Source organism: Microtus oregoni, unplaced genomic scaffold (genome assembly GCF_018167655.1).
Source record: "Microtus oregoni isolate MIOR12 unplaced genomic scaffold, Mior012 000073F_ref0000255, whole genome shotgun sequence".
Classification (NCBI taxonomy): domain Eukaryota; kingdom Metazoa; phylum Chordata; class Mammalia; order Rodentia; family Cricetidae; genus Microtus; species Microtus oregoni.
Genome location: NW_024543986.1, coordinates 699,157 through 719,726, shown reverse-complemented (window position 1 = coordinate 719,726; position 20,570 = coordinate 699,157). Strand labels below are relative to the sequence as shown.

Genomic DNA, 20,570 nt, shown 5'->3' with positions numbered 1-20,570 from the left:
GAGGTTCCTTCCTTTCAGATGACTCTAACTTGTGTCCAGTTGACATAAAACTAACCAGCACAATGCCTGTGAAGAAGGGATGTGCTCAGAAGTCATTCAATAATTTTGAAGAAGACCACTTTGAAATTATTCTTAGACTAGCCTGCCTTTTTATATCATATGATGGCAACTGCTGAAAGATCGTGAAAGTCTGCAGAAGTTAGTTATACCCTGTGACCTACCTTGGAATTCAAGGTCATTATATGAGGTAACATCACTAAATAATTTCTAAGTTGGAACAGCACATAAGAATGGCATTTGGGATGTTGTCAAATTTTAAATATAATTTTTAGTGGTTCCAAAAGATACTGATCAAATAAATATTAGTATAATGACAGACTTTCTGAGCAAAATTCATAGAAGCTTAAAGAAGAAATGTGTGAGATAGTTGAAAATGATAATAAAGGTCTCTAGGCATTACCATACCAGATAAGGTAGAATATCATCACAGAGAGCATGTGCCACAGTAAAGTGTTTTAAATCATGGTGGCCTGAAAGCTGAGATACTTCAAGAGAAAGAAGCTAGACACAATATTTACTCATCTATCACCTGTCCCAGTGAACTACTTCCTCCATCCAGCCCCACTTTCTAAGTTTCTCTTCAACCCAAGCAAGGTCATCAAAGTGCAAATTTATCAGTGAATTGACCCATTGATGAAATTAGAGCTTTCATGATCCAATAACTTTCAAAAACCCAATCCCTGAACATTGCTTCTAAGGAATTGAAGCCTTTAATATATAAATTTTGTATAGAAACTGCACAGTAGGAGAGGCCTTAATAGATGGCATGTATCAAGCGGTCTTTCAGACATTTGAGTGGGCATTTGAAGGATATAGCTGGATCCCAGCTCCTCTTCATTTATTTTACTCCCCCTATAGCCACGATGTGTTTGATTCTATTCAACCACACATTTCTGCCATAACTGCTGTCTCAACACAGGTTTGATTGACCCTGTACTGAAGTCTCCCCAACTCTGAGAATAAGAAATCTTTTCTATATATAGCTTGATTGCCTTGAGCGTTTTTTTTATAGTAAGATAGCACAAACTTTGCTTCTCATTTCACTTTTTTCTTGTTGTGACTGCTCTTTTGAAACAGTGATATTTTTCAAAGCAGAAACATCAATCAAAAATAGTGAACTTTTTAGACACTCTCCTGAAAATAATTCTTTCACATAGGCAGATAGGTCTGAGATATCCTTTTCATCTCAGACACAATATCATTTCCAGGTTTATCCAGCATAATTTCTCTGCAAAACTTCAGCATGATCTTTTAATCAGGACCTGTCCTGGACTTATGTTATTGTCCCAAATTTTCTTATTTCTTAATATCCCTTAAATCAACACAATTTCCATACTAATAATAAATGTTCACAGCAGCAAAGCTCCTGTGGGCGCCACCCAGACTTTTTTTCTGTGATCAATGCATACTTTGACATGTAGATCTTATTTTAAGGCATCAAACTTCCTAGAAGGAATCTTCTAACTCGTAAAAGTGAATTGTCATCTTGGTTTGTACCTCTGCAGAAAGTCTCTTAGACAACTAAAATGAGGTCCCAATAGGCCTGGTTCCCAAAGTGTCTAATGTGGTCTGAGCTATCCCAGATCCATGGGATGGAGATTTCTAAAGGCATTGCTAACTTCCTGCTGTCCCAGTACCGATGAATGGCAGGTGAAGAGAAGGAAAACCAAGTTCAAGTATAGGAGTCTTGTTAGGGAGGGCTTTGGGGAGTAATAGCTATGAAGAGGAGAGAGAAGCAGAAGTAGCAGAGTGAGTGAAAGAAGTCAGACTTCTTATGTGACTGCAATGCAGATCTCAGCTGACCATGCAAGGAAGTCTGAGGACGGGATGAGGTTGCAGAACTTTCCTGAGTGATCCCAAAGCCTCTGTACCTTCACATTCCCCAGTCACTGGAAGTGAGCTACCCAGAGGATGCAACATGGCTTGCAAAATGGATTTTCAGCAACTGGAGAAAAACCTCTGCAGAGAGCTAAGAAGCAGAATTGCCTACCAGAAGCACTCCTGGAAGTTTCAGGAATGAGGGACGTCCTGGAAGAGCTCGTTAAAGTAGCCATGACTGAACTCTTGAGAAGTAAACTCCAATAGTTCCAGGCCAAACTTCATTTAGTAATGACTTTGCTTTCTCTGTTATCTGGTTTCAGAGTTAGATGTGAAGGTCAAGCTATGAAACCAGACCAAATAGAGCATCACAATTCTGTTTGTATAAACTGCCCTTCTGCCTAGACTTCAGAGCTCCTTGAGCTTGGTGCTATGTCCTATTTTATCTCTATATCTACAGAATGCTGTGTCATGCTTTTTTAACAGTTTGTCATTAATACTTTTTTAACTTTACACAAGAAGAAATAGTACATTACAAGTAGCACTGGATAATATTTCGCCTACACCTGTCCAATCCTATCAGTAAGACCAAGTGCATCCTCTTCATCACTTAGTAAAATGTGATGTGAGCTTTTAGGTTCATGTTGCGGGTGGAACCCTGAACACTGTGCACACTAAGCAAGTGCGCTGTCACTAAGGTCACTTTCCAGGCCTGGTGTTAGCTTCAGTTGGATAATTATTCCTTGATGTGTATGATTCTTTTTTTTAATTTATTTATTTATTAAAGATTTCTGCCTCCTCCCCGCCACTGCCTCCCATTTCCCTCCCCCTCCCCCGATCAAGTCCCCCTCCCTCATCAGCTCGAAGAGCAATCAGGGTTCCCTGACCTGTGGGAAGTCCAAGGACCACCCACCTCCATCCAGGTATAGTAAGGTGAGCATCCAAACTGCCTAGGCTCCCCCAAATCCAGTACGTGCAGTAGGATCAAAAACCCATTGCCATTGTTCTTGAGTTCTCAGTAGTCCTCATTGTCTGCTATGTTCAGCAAGTCCGGTTTCATCCCATGCTTTTTCAGACCCCTTGAAAGGTAGCATGACTTTAATCAAATTTGAATTTGAAACCAACTTGTTAACTGGGAGATAGTGGGCAAGCTGCTTCTCCAAAGGCTTACTAATCATATCACACTGTCTTTGTCTAGTTCATGCTGTGGTAACAGGGTATTGCAGACTGGGGCATTTATACAGAATAGAAGGGTATTTGGCTTTTACTTCCACAGTGTGAGGAGTCCAGGGAAATGACACCAGCATGAAGTGATAGTCTCTGTGCTACATTAAGGCACAGCAGAAGGAGAAGCAAGCACGCATGAGACAGAAAAAAATAAAAATGAACTCATCCTTTTGATCAGAACTCACTATTGCTATTTCCAACCCACTTCCATTGGCCTAATCACAGCTTAAAAGTTCAAGTTCTCTTCTTCCTCTTTTTCCCTCCTCCTTCTTCCTTTTCTTTCTTTTATACTTATGAGAGAACGTTTCACTGGTGTCCCTGGCTGGTCTTAAGATCAGACTCAGACTTGTAGTGATCCTCCTATATTTACTTTACCTATGTGCTGGAGGCATAGATATGCACCACCATGCTCAACTAAGACACCACCCCTGAATACCACTACGGTGGAAGCTAAATTTCAGTATGTGTTCTAGAATGGATATTCTTGGAAACTCTTGGCACTAACAGTAGAAAGTGGGAGAGAATTTTTGAAAGCTAATACAGTATCATAGGTCAAAGCTGATAGTGGCCTTGATCTGGGTACTCAAAGGGAAAAAGCTGAGAAGTGTCTGCCTTTTTGATATATTTGAAATGTAGAACTGATTGCATGTGAGGCTGGGAAACTGTAGATGAACCAAGGGTGATTTTTTTCATCTAAGCAACTTATTTCAGGTAATCTATGATTTTACATAGCAGTTGGATAAATATTGTAAGGCAGGAAGAGTGAAGTTGGTGTGGGGATGTTAGGGAGAAGCAGAATGGATCAATAAAATTCACATATTTCTCAATAAAGCCATTTCAGGAGAAGGGGAGAGAGAAGATAGAGAGAAAAAGAGGGGGTAATTGAGAGAGAGAAATGGAGAGAAAGAGAGCCCTTATAAGGAAGAGATAACAGACTGGAAGATCCTAGACTCACTGATGACCATTGCCAAGGATGTGGAAGCCTCTTAGCTTCCATGAAACTTAAGAAATAAGAATCTTCTACTGGGAGACCTCAAACACATGATCAGCCCATTGCAGACCCTCAGAACATAGAACTATTTTCTCAAGGTAACCTTAGCACCAACAGCCTGGCATGGTACATATGCAATGCCTGTGCCATAGACAATGGGGACCATTGCCAGTGCCACTGGGATCCCAATAGGAATACAATTTAAAACTCCCTTTTCTTTCTGAGGCAGCTGCCTACAACCAATATGAATACTGAACATCTCTTTCATGGTCAAGCACCCTGGCTAGTGGCCTGATGGCTATCCTAGGGCATGAGGTTGAACAAGATCCTTCACAACAGGATGAATGAAAATGAAAGCTGAAAACCTTTTCTAATCCAGTGGTCAATGAATGGGTACTTTAAAAGAGATTCCAGACCTGTTTCATCAGATTCTGACCCCCCTCGGCAATAGTTCCACTGATAGTAATTCAGATATCATATAACTCATCCACTAAACTGGAACAAGTCAGTGGGTTTCAACCTATTCAAAGTATGTGGACTTCTGCAAATATACAACATACACACAGAAAAGAAGACAAAATGTAAGTGAGAAGTTTGATTAATGTTCAAACCCCAAGAATATAGCATGCAGAACTGGAAACAGAGTGCTGGCATTCCCCAGAAACCTCTTCATACTTCTTCAGACTCTTCATCTTGGTCCTAGCATAACCACTGTGCTGACCTCAGCCACTGTTGATTGATTTTGCCTGGGTTCTACTTGTTTGTTTGTCTCATTTCATTTATGCTTTGTTTTGATTTTAGAGACTAGCTTTCTTTTTGTAACCCCAACTGTCCTGAAACTCACTCTGTAGACCAGGCTGGCCTCCAACTCACAGAGGTTTGCCTGACTCTGCCCTCCCACCCCCGAGTGCTGATATTAATGGTATGAACCACTACCACCTAGTGATTTCTGGTTCTTTATGACTTCTTATTTGCAGAAGTTCTGAGGCTAGATCCTGGGATTTCATGTGTTCTTCACAACCACTCTCTCACATTTATACCTCTAGCTCACAGTTATGAATATGATCTGAATTCTAAGGGGTCAAAAGTGGGGCTTAGTAGAACACAAATGAGCTTCAAGCACCTTTCCCTTAGTATTTGATGCAGAATAATATCTCTTCCTCTCTCACTCTCGTGTGTGTGTGTGTGTGTGTGTGTGTGTGTGTGTGTGTTCAGTGTCCTAATGAGATTTCATGGCCTTGAACAGATTTTCACTGGAGTCCTTGTCCCTGAAAAGGGTAAGAGCCATTTCTCTAAGGTTTTAAATTTCTTACTGTCTTTGATATTTTGATTTTGTAGTCGGTTTTGTTTTGTTTTGGTTTTTAGCCACTAATTTCACCTGAACAGTCTAACACTGTTAATTTGCTGTCTTTATTGTTGAAAAGCACATTATCCAGGGCTAGATTACTCCGCAAGTTGTTAAAATGGTGCTTGTTGCTTCATATATTGGGGATTCTAAAAAACTACATGGTCTAAACAAAGAGATGATATTTATTAAAATATTTTATGCCTATGCCATTTGATCAAATAAACATTTAAGTCTTTACAAATGAAAAAGAGTGAAAAGGTGGCACAGGAAAGTGGTTTGTATCTGTGACCATTATTCTGCTTTGAAACAGCCTCTCAGTATTGGCAGTCTGTCTTGGTGGTTTGCTACGTGATAGGACTGGAAGTGTCTGATTCAAGCATCAAAGGATTCAGGGTATCCCTTGGGAACACAATCTTATTCTCTGAAGTCAGCAGTCTAATTTAAGACTCCTTCCTGTGGAACTCAGACTTGCCTTGCCTTCCTCAGCAGGTGTATTCTAAACAGATACCGCAGGCAAAAATGACACGAGAAGTTCCTTTGAGAAGTAGTTACAATGTTCAGCCGTCTGCTTTAAAATTTTTTTCAGAAAAAAAGTAAATTTGGGGAATGATGGTGAAGGTCATATTCAAGAACTCTCACAGGGTAGGCAAGTGTTTTTCCACTCAGTCATGCTCCCTGAGAAATTGTAATTTTGTTTACAAAAGTCATTCTGCTGCCTTAGATGCTGAAAGATTCCTCTTCTGCAGAATTATACTCAACCAGTCATTCATCTTCCACCTACCGGATCCATCCATCCCTGTCTTCAATGATTATCGATCTTCAGCTGAATATATTGCTTACTCTTGTTGACTTCATAGTGTTTTCCTTTCTAATCCACTACATGGTCCTTTTGGTTCATTTATTTCCTGAGCACCTACTAGAATAGAAACTTGTGAAAGAGAAGGGATTTTTCTCTGCTACTTATCCAGCACCTGCAACACTGCCAGGAACATTGGGCATTCTTATTGGGCAAATGAAGTTGGTGTGACAACCATTTGAGCAAGAGTTGGACTGGAATTTTGCTGAAAGAGGAAAAACAGCATAGAAATGATCCTTAAGTGTCTGGAGACAGAAGAGAGTCAGCATCCAGACAACAATATCAAAATAGCATGAACAAGTATGGTAGGGACCCAAATGAATATTCTGGGCAAACACTGGTTTTGGCAAGATAATTTTTGGAGACCTCTTCATGAAACTGAATCTTAAGATCTAGGCCTGGTATGTTGTTTGCATCTCCCACTGGATATGAGAAGGTAAAGAATATTGGCTGAAAGATGCCGTCAAAATGTCCCACTAAAATCAGGGTAGGTGCCTGTCCAAGTGCAAAGGCAACCACTGTTTTTTTGACATTCACCATCTTCTGGCCACCTTGAAAATCAGTTTTTCAACAAACTTGGATTTGTTACAGAGAGCATGGGAACATTTCTGTTGGAGGAAAAAAGGAGAGCTGGGCTAGCTTCTTTCTGTGCCCTGTACTTTACTCCATCCGTCCTTCCGTCTCAGAATCTGTGCTTACTGGAGCACTCTACCTCAGTGCAGTCACATAATTCCCCCATCTCAACATTCCCTCAGGGACATCTCTCACCACCTTATTGAAAATTGCACCCAACCCCAAGCTGCCAGAACTTCCTGTTTGTCCTCCTTACTCTTGTTGACTTCATAGTGTTTTCCTTTCTAATCCACTACATGGTCCTTTTGGTTCATTTATTTCCTGAGCACCTACTAGAATAGAAACTTGTGAAAGAGAAGGGATTTTTGTCTGCTACTTATCCAGCACCTGCAACACTGCCAGGAACATTGGGCATTCTTATTGGGCAAATGAAGTTGGTGTGACAACCATTTGAGCAAGAGTTGGACTGGAATTTTGCTGAAAGAGGAAAAACAGCATAGAAATGATCTGGCCAGTCATTCAGCTGATCATTAACTCCTGCCTGGCATGTAAGAATCTGAAGTGATTTCTGGATTAAATTCCCCCAGAGACCTTCTATAAATCACCTGAGATGTTGCTCACGATCAGACTCCTGAACTCTATTACTCTTATAAGCATTTTATCAATATGTCAGTCATGCACCATGAAAACTTTCAAAATGAGTTTGAGGACTGGAGATGTAGCTCAATAGTAGAGGTTTACTTGGCATGCTCCAGGACCTGGAGATGTAGCTCAATAGTAGAGGTTTACTTGGCATGCTCCAGGACCTGGGTTCTATCCTCAGCACTGACATAAAAAAAGATGCATAAATCACAAGTTTATTCTGATCCTACCACATATAAACTACACAACCTTGGACAAATTACTAAGCCCATCCTTGGGACTGATCTTCAAAATGGAACACCCTATTTATATACTGTTATTCCCTGAGTTGATATAAAAATTAAACTAAATAATTTACTCAAAACTATTAGCTCATACCTGTCAAGCTGTACTAAATAGTTAAAATGTTGAGAAGTTCATGATCAAAGGCATTGGCCTTTGATTACGTTAATTAAAATCTTGCTGCTACTTAGTTATGAGAATACCAAATAATTGTTTCACATCTCTCTGGCTCTGTTTTGCTATATCTAATAGTCAATATTGTGCCTGTCTCCTAGAGTCATTGTGAAGTGCACAAAACTTGGGTTAAGTCCAGTTAAGAGGCCTGTGCAGAGAAAGCCCCATGTTAGCTGTTGTCATGGTTATCACTATTATTTCTATAGTGCCTGACCTGCTTTTTGCAGCTCTATCTTTCCCATCTTTCCCTACTTAAGCAATGTCAGTCTTTTTATATGCTGGGAAGCTGATGGCAGATTTTAAAAACCACATCTACTCTATGTGTTGATCCTATCAAAAGAGAATCTCAGTGTCTGGTTGGGTGTTAATAAATATGAATTCGGTCAGCAAAGCCAGCATGTCAACAGAGGAAGAAAAATATTTTTTCCTGTACAGTTTGCAGGTCTTACCCCATGGGAAAGATTATGTTTCTCTTCTCTCACACTGAAACTATAGATCAAAAGGAAAGAAAGCTTGATCCTTTAAATGGGTATGTCCTAAGAATAGCCTAATTGATATGTATAAACGTGCCAATACCATAGAAAGACAAATAACTATCCTAGGCTTCCAAGGCCAAGAAGGCAAGGTTCCCATGAACATTTGAGGTGACATTTTGTCCATCCTTTAGGAGACTGATCTAAGAAGAATGAAGCCACTTACTCCTGCTGGTAGTGACTGACATTAGAATTGACAACAAGAAGGCAATGGAAAGTTGATAGAAATATGAGGCCTGGCCCTCCAGAACAAAGATAAGGAAATGGGGAAGGACCCACAGGTCCTTGATACTGACTCTAGTGTCACCAAACAAACCTTCTTCTCTAAAGTAGAGGCTCCAGAAGGCAGAGTTCAAATGGTTTTCCAATGCCTGGCAAATCTTTACAGGCTCCAAAATAAAGCCATATGAATATCAAATTCTTTTCTTCCTTTCACAAAGTTTGCCATAAAATTTGATCTAATCCTTCATACCCAGAATTCAGACTCTCAGAATTAACCCAAAGAAGATTACTTTTAAAACATGAAATGGTAGGCTGGAGAGATGACTCAACAGTTAAAAGCATGTGCTACTCTTCCAAAGGTCCTGAGTTCAATTTCTAGCAACCACATGGCCGCTCACAACCACCTCTAGTGAAATCTGATGCCCTCTTCTGACATAAAGTCATACATGCAAATAGAGCATTCATATGCATAAAATAAATAAGCTTAACAGAACCTGGAATAGTTTTATAAGATAACTTAGATGACAGTTTATCATGCTACACAACCCTCAGCCACTGTCATTTAGTATGTACATATCCTTTGTGCTGTGTATAACCTTCAGTGCTTCCTGTCACACACAGGTGAGAAACAGATTGTAATTCTGATCCTCAAGTTAAGAGAACAAGAGTTTGCAATAGCTCCATGTACAACACCTGCCTACTATGCCGGTGGTTTGCAGTTACAGCTCCAGTCCCACTACATACATACATACATACATACATACATACACGTATATGCATACACAATACAATAAAATTAACTGAGCCTGGAGAGATACCTCAGCAGTTAAGAGCATTTGCTATTCTTGCAGAGGATACCTTCATGGTGGTTTATAATTGTCTGTAAATCTGCTTCTATGGGCTATGCATATAAATAGACATAAAAAAATAAATAAATCTTTAAAAAAAGAGAGAGAACTGAAGTTTGCAAATCTTTACCCATTTTCCTTTAATCATAGAACTCCCTTTAATCATAGGACTATCACATTTCAGAGCCACTTTGAATCTGCTCTGTTATCTTCTTAAAAGCCATCTTTTATCTCTTGTCATGAGGTTCTATTCCAAATTATGTCATACTTTTGTATTTTTTAAAACTATCGAGAATCTCAACTGGCTTTTGTTTTTCTGGCTCTATAACTGCTATATTAGAAATTGAAACAGAATTCTCTATTTATTAATCCACTTAAAGTCACCACAATAACTCTATTACAAACTGTTTGTTTATACATATATTTATGTATGTTTTATGTATATATAAAATACATATTTATATGGGTTACATCATGATAGGAATAGGTTACATCTTGATCAGTCATTGGCCAAAGGGGTTTTATGGATCCCCAAAACATCACAGACTATTGACAAAGCAACTGGTTACTTTCCAAATCCTGGTGCTGAAGATATAGCTGATTTTTGTCATCTAACATGGAGATATTGAGCTGGCACCCAGCCAGAAGCTTCACCACTATTGAATAGGACTTATGGTGCTGTTGTGTACTGTGCACACTACCAGGGTAAGAAAATTATCATTGGTATCACCCTGCTACAAACCCTGAGACCTATAACAGTGACCAGCATACAAGATATACTGGTATAATAGTAACAGAAACAGGGAAGTAACAAGGTACTTTCTAAAATTATACTCAGGCCTCCTCCATGAGATGCAGCCCATACATGACCCTGCTAAAGTGGCCAAGAACCTGATACTACATAGGTCATGTGCCTTAGGGGAAAGCCTACTACTATTATTCTGCGAAAGAAAAAATAACAAGAAAATGACTCCTAATGACATATTGCTATATGCATACATCAAAGCCTCACTCAACCTTCTTAAGAGAAGCTTTTTGCAGAAGGTTGTAAGTAGCACAGAGGCCTAGAACTCAACAGTGTGTAGAGGGTGAGAGACTTTGAAGCACTCAACCCTAAATGGGATGTTTTTAACCAAACCTGTCGCCTCAAGGTGAGTATGAAGAACGATGTAAGATCTGGAGGTCATGGGTGACACAAAGGAAGCAGGGTCTTCCAGATATAACAGGACTGACGCATGTGCATACAAGGACACGATGACAACACACATAAGACCTGCACAGGTTCAAGCAAATGGGATTCCAGTACTAGGAGGAGAGAGTGAACACAGGGTCTCACCCCTAACCAAGAAGCTGTATCCAATTAACATCTGCTTGCAAAGGAAGAAAATCTGTGTGGGAATATCAACCACACTCCAGGGCAGGCACTCAAATTTCTGAGTGGGTTTGGTTAAGTAATTTTCCCCATTTTGTGAGCTTTTTGTTGTTGTTCATTTTTCAGTTTTTGGCTTGGGGGATTTTATTGACAGAGAGAGGGAAAGAGAGAATAAAGTTGGGCAGTTAGGGAGGTTGAGAGGATCTAGAAAATTGGAGGAGGAAATATAATAGGCTCAAATTATATTGTATGAGAAAAAGTTAAGAATTTTTTTTAAAATGAAAAATATGAGTGGATAGCATGTATTTACATTTTTACATAACTTGTTTGCATCCTGCTCCATGGAAAATAGCTGGGTTATTGTACCTTTATTAACATTTAATTCATTGAAACATGTTGTTTGGGATGGAATATATAAAAAAATTCCATCATATGGATGTATGGTTGGAAAATGGAGACAGCTAATTCTACCCTGTTCATTTCAGAAACCCTGCAGAATCCTTTAAGCTCAGTTTGACTATGGTTAGTCTCCATACATAATGAAATATAATCTATTTATCAAGAAAAATATGGTTGACAAGGTTTAAGAAATGGCATACAACATGTTTAGGATATAAAATAGGCTAAAAACTAGCAAGAAAGTAATTGCTTAGATAAGATACCTATACTTCAATCATCAAATGTATAAATGAATAAATGGGTGAAATAAACATGTTGAAATACTTATAATGATGATTAATTTTTGCTTGATGAAAACCATAAATGATTACTTTGTTTTAATTTTGCATCCTGTAATTTTAGGGATCAAACCCAGTATACGATAGGCAAGTATTCTACTACAGAGTAATACTGTGCACCATAAATATCTAAGTGTCATAACTTCCTTGTCATCTAGAAATTTTACAATAGTGTGTGTGTATGCATATGTGCTTAACTGTGTGTGACACTTAAACCAAGCATAGTTAATAATCTTTGCTATTCAACCTTCCCTACCTCCTCACAGTTTTCCACATTCCCTGAAGTATCTTTCAAAGAGCTTGGGGCTGTTGTGGACTTCTACCATCTATTTGCCTATAAATCTACTTCACTGTTCTGTTTGGGGAGCTCAGAGGAAAATGTACCTTTCTCCCAAATACCTTAATCCCTCTGATGCTTTATAGTGCTTATTTTGGAAAACTCATTTAACTTTCTTTGATCATAGAGATTTTGGTATTAGTCAACAGTCTATATATAGACTAATGATTATTTCCTGACAATTGCCAGATAGTCCCCATTCTCTTTCCACACATGCACATGCACATTGGTACACATGAGTACACACATGTACACAGTTTTGACCTACACAGCTACTGTAGAGTAAATGGAAAGTCCAGTAGCTTTCACCTGACATTTGTAATATTTCAAAGCAGTCATTATTTGTGCTCTATCTTTTTAACCCACAGTACGTTAAAAAATTACCATGCTACATCACAGGGCTATTTTGAGGACAAAACAAAAATGCTATCCAGAATTAGACTTTGGAACTTGGTGCTTTGTGAGCTGGAGTTACTCTGATGTCTTTTCATGATTTCTTCAGAAGGACAGGCTGTCTTGGACAGTACTCAAAACAGTTATAATTGCAGGATTGTTTATACCATAGCCAAACCTGAGCTCCAAATTTCTTGCAGTGCCTTTGGTTGTGCGGTCTTATAAACTTCCATTTCCTTCCTCTCTTGATTATTCCTTGAAGCTTAAAATTTTGAGATTTTTTTAAATGAGTCATCCAACAATAGCTCTTTCCTGTGTTTATAAGAAACTTTCCCTCATCTTCTAAAAGCATACTTGCTTTTATGAATACAGTTGAACTAAATCATTATATGCTTAGATGTAAGGCCCTGAGGACTGAGCAAATTCATGCATAAGAAATGCACGTGTATTCTTCAGCATGGTGTTCTTGGTATGTTCTTTGTTTGCCAATTTGTTCATCCAGATTGCTACTACTCACTCATAAGAAGGTCCTTGACTGACTGACTGCTCTTCCAGAGGACCTATGTTCAATTCCCAGCTCCCACTTGGCTACTCACAGATGCCTGTAATTCCATTCCAGGGAAACTGACACCCATGACAAAACATCAGTGCCCATAAAATAAAATAAATAATTTTCAAAAACGCCAACGTAGCAGATTTAACAAGATTTACACTGTTTTAAATGTTTTCTTCTAAATTTTTATATTTCACAGGGAAAATCATACCCCTTCAGAGGCCCATTCCCAGCAGTATGGAATCCAATTACCTACCTAGATCATAACAACCTCTGGAGGACAATGGACGAGATGGGTGATGAGGTAACACTTCCTAAAGCTGCATATGTATTTTTCATTATTCTTCAGAAGAAAGAAGGTACAAAGTATTGGTCATCCCACATGCATAACATAGTACCCAGCACATACTAGCAATCAATACACATCAGTAAAATAAATGAACTAATTTGTTTCTAATGTTTAAAAGAATGAGCTATCAAAAATACTGCTATTTGTATACACTTATTGAGCAAGTTGAGAAGTATGAAGCCTGAAGCCTTTCTGGGATTTAGAAAATCCCCCAGGACATAGACAGTTATTTGATTATCCATCACACCCAAACTTGCAGCTCCCAAATAAACACATGGAAGCTTTAACTGAAAACTGATTTCCAGATGGTTAGCTGCAGTTCTTTCATTCAAGTTAAAGAGTTGAATTTGTGAGTGATATCTGTAAGCTATTAACTTAATTTTTCTTACCTGTAGCTTCAGTTTCCATGATTGTAATTATCTATGGCCAACTGCAGTTGGAAATTATTAAAGAGAAAACTCCAGAAACACAACAATCACATAGATCATTATAATACATTGTTATAAACATTGTTTTGTTATTGCTAATATATTGCTGTTCATGGTACAATAAATTTTATTGTAGATATATTTTATAAGATAAATATCTTATTTCTAAAGGAAAGTTACTATAAATTGAGTGCTATAGATTTGTGACAGAAGAGTTACACAGACAGATTTATGCTATTTGAGAAACTATTAGGGGCACTTGGAAAATAAAATTTTCAATTTTTTCTTCTTTGAGTTAGATCCTTTAATGTTGTACAAATAGTTAGTTGAATGGAAAATTGTCATTCTTTCTTCTTTAATGCATCTCAATGTAGATTCCCAGTGATGCTCCTTGGAAGGCACCCCTTGCAGAAGAGTGGGACTACATGTCAATGAAAGAATTGCTAGATAAGATCTGCTGGACTAAGTAAGATTTCCCATTGGGCAAAAGCATTTATTGTGAAAATCCTTGGGGTTTATTTGGTATGCCATTTAACAGACAGGACGCAATCAAGTGTCTGCTTTATGTCGAAAACCATACCACTGAGTAAGGAAATAGATGAAAGATCCTGAAACAAATTCTTCCTCTAAATACAGATATTTTTACTTCTTCAATGTAGTTTTGTGCCACCAAGCTGCTATTTCCCCTATGAAGTCCTCAGAACAAACCAGAATCAGCCATTTTTTTTCTTAGAACATTTTAAAGTCCAGTGGTTTAATAGTCTCTGATATTGTTGACATAGGGATAGTTTTGTATTCCTCACTGGTGGTTAAGTGTAGAGAGCACAAGCATTTGAAACACCTTTTATAATACAATACAATACAAAATTTTACATACAAATCCCTCTCCCTCCCCTCCTTCTGCTCCCCCCACCCCACTGCCCATCCACTCCTCAGGGAGGATCTGAAACTCTAATAATCGAAGACTGATTAGATGAAATAAAAGGTATCCAAAAGATGGGATAAACTAGAAAGTTTGAAAATCATGTTGTAGAAGAATACGTAGTTGTTTAAAAAATAATATTAAACACATAGAAAACTCGACTTTCTGGGAACTTTACCTGTAAACCACAAGCCTTGTGATAAAATACAAATTAATAGGAATGGGTTAATTTAACATGTAAGAGTTCGTTAATAAGAAGCCTAAGCTATTGGCCAAGCGGTGTAGTAATTTTAAAAAAGAAAAGTGGGCTTTCATAGATTATTAATGGTGAGATATACAATCCCAACTCTGAAAATAAAATTATTTATAATATGCATTATAAAAAACAAAGGACATTCACTGCAATATATTTAGTGAATAGTGAATGGTACAATGCATTTACCTATTACTGTTCGGTTGGATATTTTGACTGCCTCAAAGCTTTCATTATTATTATTATTATTATTATTATTATTATTATTATGCACATATTGTATAAAGCAATCCATTCTGATCATTTGTGTTACAAAATTTATGGTTATTGTATCATTTAAGAACACTTATCTATGACATTTAAAACTTCATATGAGAACATAATTTATAATAGGACATATTTTTGCTGTAGTAGAATTATGATTACTTATAAAGTTTGTAGATTTCCAATAAGATAATCTATATCTGTTCTGGAACTTCTGTTATGGAATGTTTTTAATAAATTCTAGTTGATCTTCTGTCCTCAAAGAGCTTTCAGGCACCTTCACAATAGAATCAGTTATGTTTCTCTAAGTAGATAGAGACCTGAGATTCTTTCAACAGCCTTGACCTCAGCCTCCAGTTAGTGAATACCTTTGGTGGCCAACTCACAGAAAGAATGTTGAGATATTTATTTAAAGAAGAATTGAGGCATTTTCTAATTATTACTAAGCAAGATGTACATGAGATCATTTGCTGACTTTAAAGGTAACAGCGCTCAAAACAATTAGCCTATTCTTATTCAAAGTAGAGAACATCATATTGAGTGAGGTAACCCAGACCCAGAAAGACAAATATCATATCTACTCACCCATAAGTGACTTTTAGACATAAAACAAAGAAAATCAGCCTACAATTCATAATCCCAGAGTACCTAGACAACAATAAGGACCCTAAGAGAAACATAACATGGATCTAATCTAAATAGGAAGTAGAAAAAGGCTGGATCTCCTAAGTAAATTGGGAGCAAGGAGACTATGGGAGAGGGTTGAAGGGGAGGGGAAAGGAATGGAGGGAAGCAGAGAAAATGCATAGCTCAATAAAAACAATAAAAAATGACAAGCATACATTCAAAGACTAGTGCTGGTCATTTCCTTAGTCATAATTTATAAAATGTTGTTCAGATGAGCAAAGTGTATTTTCATTGGGATCTTAGGTATGCAATTATGTTTTAGAAAAAAACTATATGTAGAAAAAGAACACATCAAAATTAGACTTGTAATTTCTTTTAGATGGCAGAAATATGGAAAGTACTCATTGCCTCATATTTTTATCTTATGAATTATGAATCAAAGCTCATTTAATGTGTATATATTTTATGTAATGAAACTAATATAATGTTTATCTTTTTTAAAGTAAAGAAGGCAAAATTACAAAACATTATTACTCTAGACTTCTTGACCTTTCATCCCTTAAATGCTGTAAAGTTCATTTTTTTCTTGCTGAAACTCCCAGAGTAAATCAAACAAAAGATTAAGAATGGATTTGCTTGACACGGAGAAATGCAGTTTTTCTCCTTCACCTACAGCTTCAATTAACCATCATTAGTCTTTGCCCAGAAAGAACATTTGTCTTCATGGGAGAGATGGACTACACTCGCATAAATTTTATTACTTTATAATTTTATGATTATTCATTTTATTATTAGCTATTGATAATTTCTTTAATTAGGACATTAAAGGAGTCTGTAATGCTCAGGACTGAACCCAAATCTTTACACAAAATGGGCAAGCCACATCCCTAGATCTATAAATTAAATTTTATCATAAGTTTTTAAGTAATTAACAATAGATAAGCAGTTGCAGAAATAGCTCTTATAGATGACTTGGGTTCACTTCCTAGCACCTGCATCAAGTGGCTCACAGCCACCTGGAAACTCTACCTTCAAAAGATCCAACACCCTTTTCAACAACTGGACATATGTGGTGCACATAAATACACTTTGGATTTATGGGAGGAGAGAGATAGAGACAGAGATTCAAGATTATTTTTGAGAGTCTTGGCTTTAACCACTTAGTGAAAGTGAGTGCCTTTTACCCAAAGAAGAATTTTAGGAAGACTAGTGAGTGTGTAGGGACAACTGATGCCACAGGCTATGACGCCAAAGTCAATTCTGAAAAAGGTGTTTTGTTTTAGGGGGCATAAATTTCCAAGTCCATGTTTTCATGTTTTATGATACTGAATTCCAGAAGTTTGTTAAATTGTAGTAAACATAGCCAAGGAAACAAGAAACTTGACTACTCTAGACCTTTCAGAAGGCTCTGTTCTGCATTTGCGAACCATACTCTTGTTTCTTTCTGAACAGCTCGGCAAAGCAACTTGCTACTCTCTTTGTGAACCTGTGTGTCACTGCAGAGACCCATGAGGTCTCTGCTTTGTGGTTCCTGTGGTACGTAAAGCAGTGTGGGGGCACAACCAGAATCATCTCAACTACCAATGGAGGGCAGGTACTGTACCCACACAAACTCACTACTACAGAAATGGGTGTCATTCTGCAGTCACTCAATGCTGATGAATAAGACAGGCTTGTAGTTTGTCATGCTTTATTTACCGTGGTAGCTTCAAGTAGCTTTCGGAAGGAACCATCTGTTGTCAGGTATCCAAGTGGAAATTTTAAGAGGCTCCTCAGAAATTCCAAACAGGAAAACACAGATATGCACTTAAATTTAAAGAACATGCCAAAGTATGGGCTGTAGTTCATTGAAAGAACACTTCCCTGGAATGCAACAGGCTCTGGATCCTTCTCCAGTACTAAGAAAGAAAAAGAAATAAAGAGAAAATAAATGAAGGAAGGAAGAGGTGAATGTCTTGAAAAGCGACGCCACATATGAGGATTCATTCTTCCTTTTATTTATTCAATGCCTGTTTGTTGAGCATTGTGAAAGGTCCCCTGTTAGGCAGAGTATAAAATGAATTTAAGTTTTTAATCTGTTTGGTTGTCTTACTCCTTTCCTTCCTGTCTTCTTCACCTCCTATCCTTTCTTCTTCCTCCTCCTCTTTTCACCTTCTTTGTAGACCTATTTGAAAAAGTCTTTAAAAAGGTAATCAATGAATAATGAAGCTCTTCAGCAGGTAAAAGAGCTTGCTATAAAAGTTTAACAGCTAAGTTCAACCCCAAGAACTCAAGTCAGGCAGGTAGAAAGAATAAGACTGGCTCCATAAAATTGCTCCCTGACCTTAACACTTCCACTCACATATACACATCATGCACACACACACACACGCACACAATTACTAATAATAATAGTATAATGCTTTTTGAATTAGCTGCTCTAAAACTTGAGGATGAGGAGGCAGTCAGGTAAACTGTGTGCATAGCCAGGTATAGTATTCAGAAACTCCTGAATGTTTGGAAACAGGGCTGAAGACAGGTGTCAGGGTCCGTGGCCCCAATATAGAAACTATTTTTCCCTAACTCAACCCATACAGAGGTGCGGGAAATAATGAGACACAGTTCACACAGCAATATGGGAATGGCATCTCAGGCTTCATCCATTCCTGAAGATCTACCCGCGTTTTTTATTCAAACACCTTTTATCCCCTGGGTAAACCAAGGTGGAAATTCATTAATATTCTCTTTCCGGGGACATGGGACTACTGAATCACCTGCAACTTAAGTCACCAGCTTGGATTCTACACCTCTCCCCAGGCGATCTACATTTTAACAAAAGAGAAGGAGCCATACATCCTTGCCTTTGTTAGGTGGCTAGCTTGTTTGGCAGGATTGCAGCTGCCTTGGAAATTAAGCAAGGCCAGAGAGCCTGGCTGCAAATACCTTGTATGAAATAAGGGCCAACAGACAGGTAGATTCAGCAAGATGAAATGACATTGGTGGCCAATGGAGCAGCAGACATATGACCCTAGATAAGGTGGGCCCACCCAAAATAGAAGGAAAATGATGACTTGTTGCTGGAGGTGTAGTGTAGGAACGGCAGAAATGGGGTGTGTCTGATTCTGAGTCACAGGACAAGTACTAGTAATACTCAGGAAAATGATGGTCAATATGTAGGTAGAGTTTGACTAGGCCCAATGGACCAGCCAAAGAATGTAGAAGGGGCCCAGAACAATGTGTTAACCAGGCAAAAGGGAAACCAGGTTTATTCTGAGAATGTTCATCTCAGTTTGGAGCACTGGAATCCACAGTAATATAGCTTTAGGGTCAATTAATAAGCCAAGCCTATAATTTTGTCAAATGACAGTAGCCTCTAGTTAAAAATCCAACTAACAATAAAAATGTAAGTAAAAGTAAATCTGACAACAATGTATAGGAAATTATTCCCAATAATACTATGAAATTTCATATACATTAGAGAAGGAATAACCAGGGGAAACAGCCACTTAGCTGTTTATGTCAGCTCTTATGTTGACCATCCACCCTTAGTCCAGTTTTCTTCTTTCCAGGAAAGGAAATTTGTTGGTGGGTCCGGTCAAGTGAGTGAGCGGATAATGGAGCTCCTTGGGAACCAAGTGAAGCTTGAGAGGCTTGTGGTTCACATTGACCAGAATGGGGAAAATGTTGTTGTGAAAACCTTAAACCATGAAATATATGAGGTAAGTAAGACTCTCAAAGTGAGGGAAAGCGATCAGAATCCCATGAGTAACTGAAGCATATATGAGGTCAAGGATAGCCCAGACTTCTTAGAGTTGATTGGCCAGAGCTACATCTGCCTGAAAGAAAACAAAAGGAATGAAACTCTTTGAGAGGAGAGAAGATTAAAAATGTCCTCACTTTAATTGACCCTTGCGTAATTAAAAACCCAAAGGAAATATTTGATAAGTATCAAGGATGGCTTATGGGCCTGGCATTATTCTAAGAGTTTGGAATTTTCTCACTTCATGAGGTTTTACATTTTAGCAAAAGACTAAAGCTATAGCCAAATATATTGAAATCTAAAGTGTATCAAATAGTGATAAGTAGTGTGGAAGAATGTAGATGAAGGTTTCTGTCTTGCTCAGTCTCACGGCTGTTCAGTCCCAAAGAAACACACAGAGGCTTATATTAATTATAAACTGCTTGACCTATTAACTCAGGTTTCTTATTAACTAGCTCTTACATCTTAAATTAATCCATAATTCTTGTCTATGTTGAGTCACATGGCTTGATACCTTTTCTCAGTAAGGCATTCTCATCTTGCTTTCTCTACATCTGGCTGGTGGTTGCAGATTGTGCCTTTCCTCTCCCAGAATTCTCCTTGTCTGGTCAGTCAACCTATACTTCCTGCCTGGCTACTGGCAAATCAGCATTTTATTAAACTAATACAAGTCATAAATCTTTACAGTGTACAAGAACATTATTCACAGCAGACAAATCAAATGGGAAAAGAAGAAGGCATCCTGTAAGGATGACTGGGATGATGGATCATGTTACTTTAAATAAGGTTGTTAGCAAAGGCAACATAGGTAAACTAGAGCTGAAGGAGATGACTCTGTGGGAAAAGAACTACAGATGGATGGAACAACAGCCAGGACCAGGGCCTCAATTGGAAGCATGTCTGGACTGACCAAGTAATGCAAGGTGATCAAAACGCAAGCAAAATGAAGGCAGGGACTAAGAAGAAGTGGAATGGAGAGGCAACCAGGAAGGCACGGAAGGTTTAGAACTAGGGAGTATTAA

The 20,570-nt window shown here is 38.1% G+C and overlaps 1 protein-coding gene across 2 annotated transcripts in view; it reads left to right on the top strand.

The window, feature by feature from the left end:
- LOC121441131 (amine oxidase [flavin-containing] B-like) overlaps positions 1-20,570 on the top strand; it is a 103,200-nt gene that overhangs the window by 65,114 nt on the left and 17,516 nt on the right. For both annotated transcript variants that reach the window (XM_041642264.1, XM_041642265.1), the window contains exons 4-7: positions 13,166-13,270; positions 14,118-14,209; positions 17,262-17,403; positions 19,358-19,507. In XM_041642264.1, coding sequence (XP_041498198.1) covers positions 13,166-13,270; positions 14,118-14,209; positions 17,262-17,403; positions 19,358-19,507 — 489 coding nt within the window. The remainder of the gene's footprint in view (positions 1-13,165; positions 13,271-14,117; positions 14,210-17,261; positions 17,404-19,357; positions 19,508-20,570) is intronic.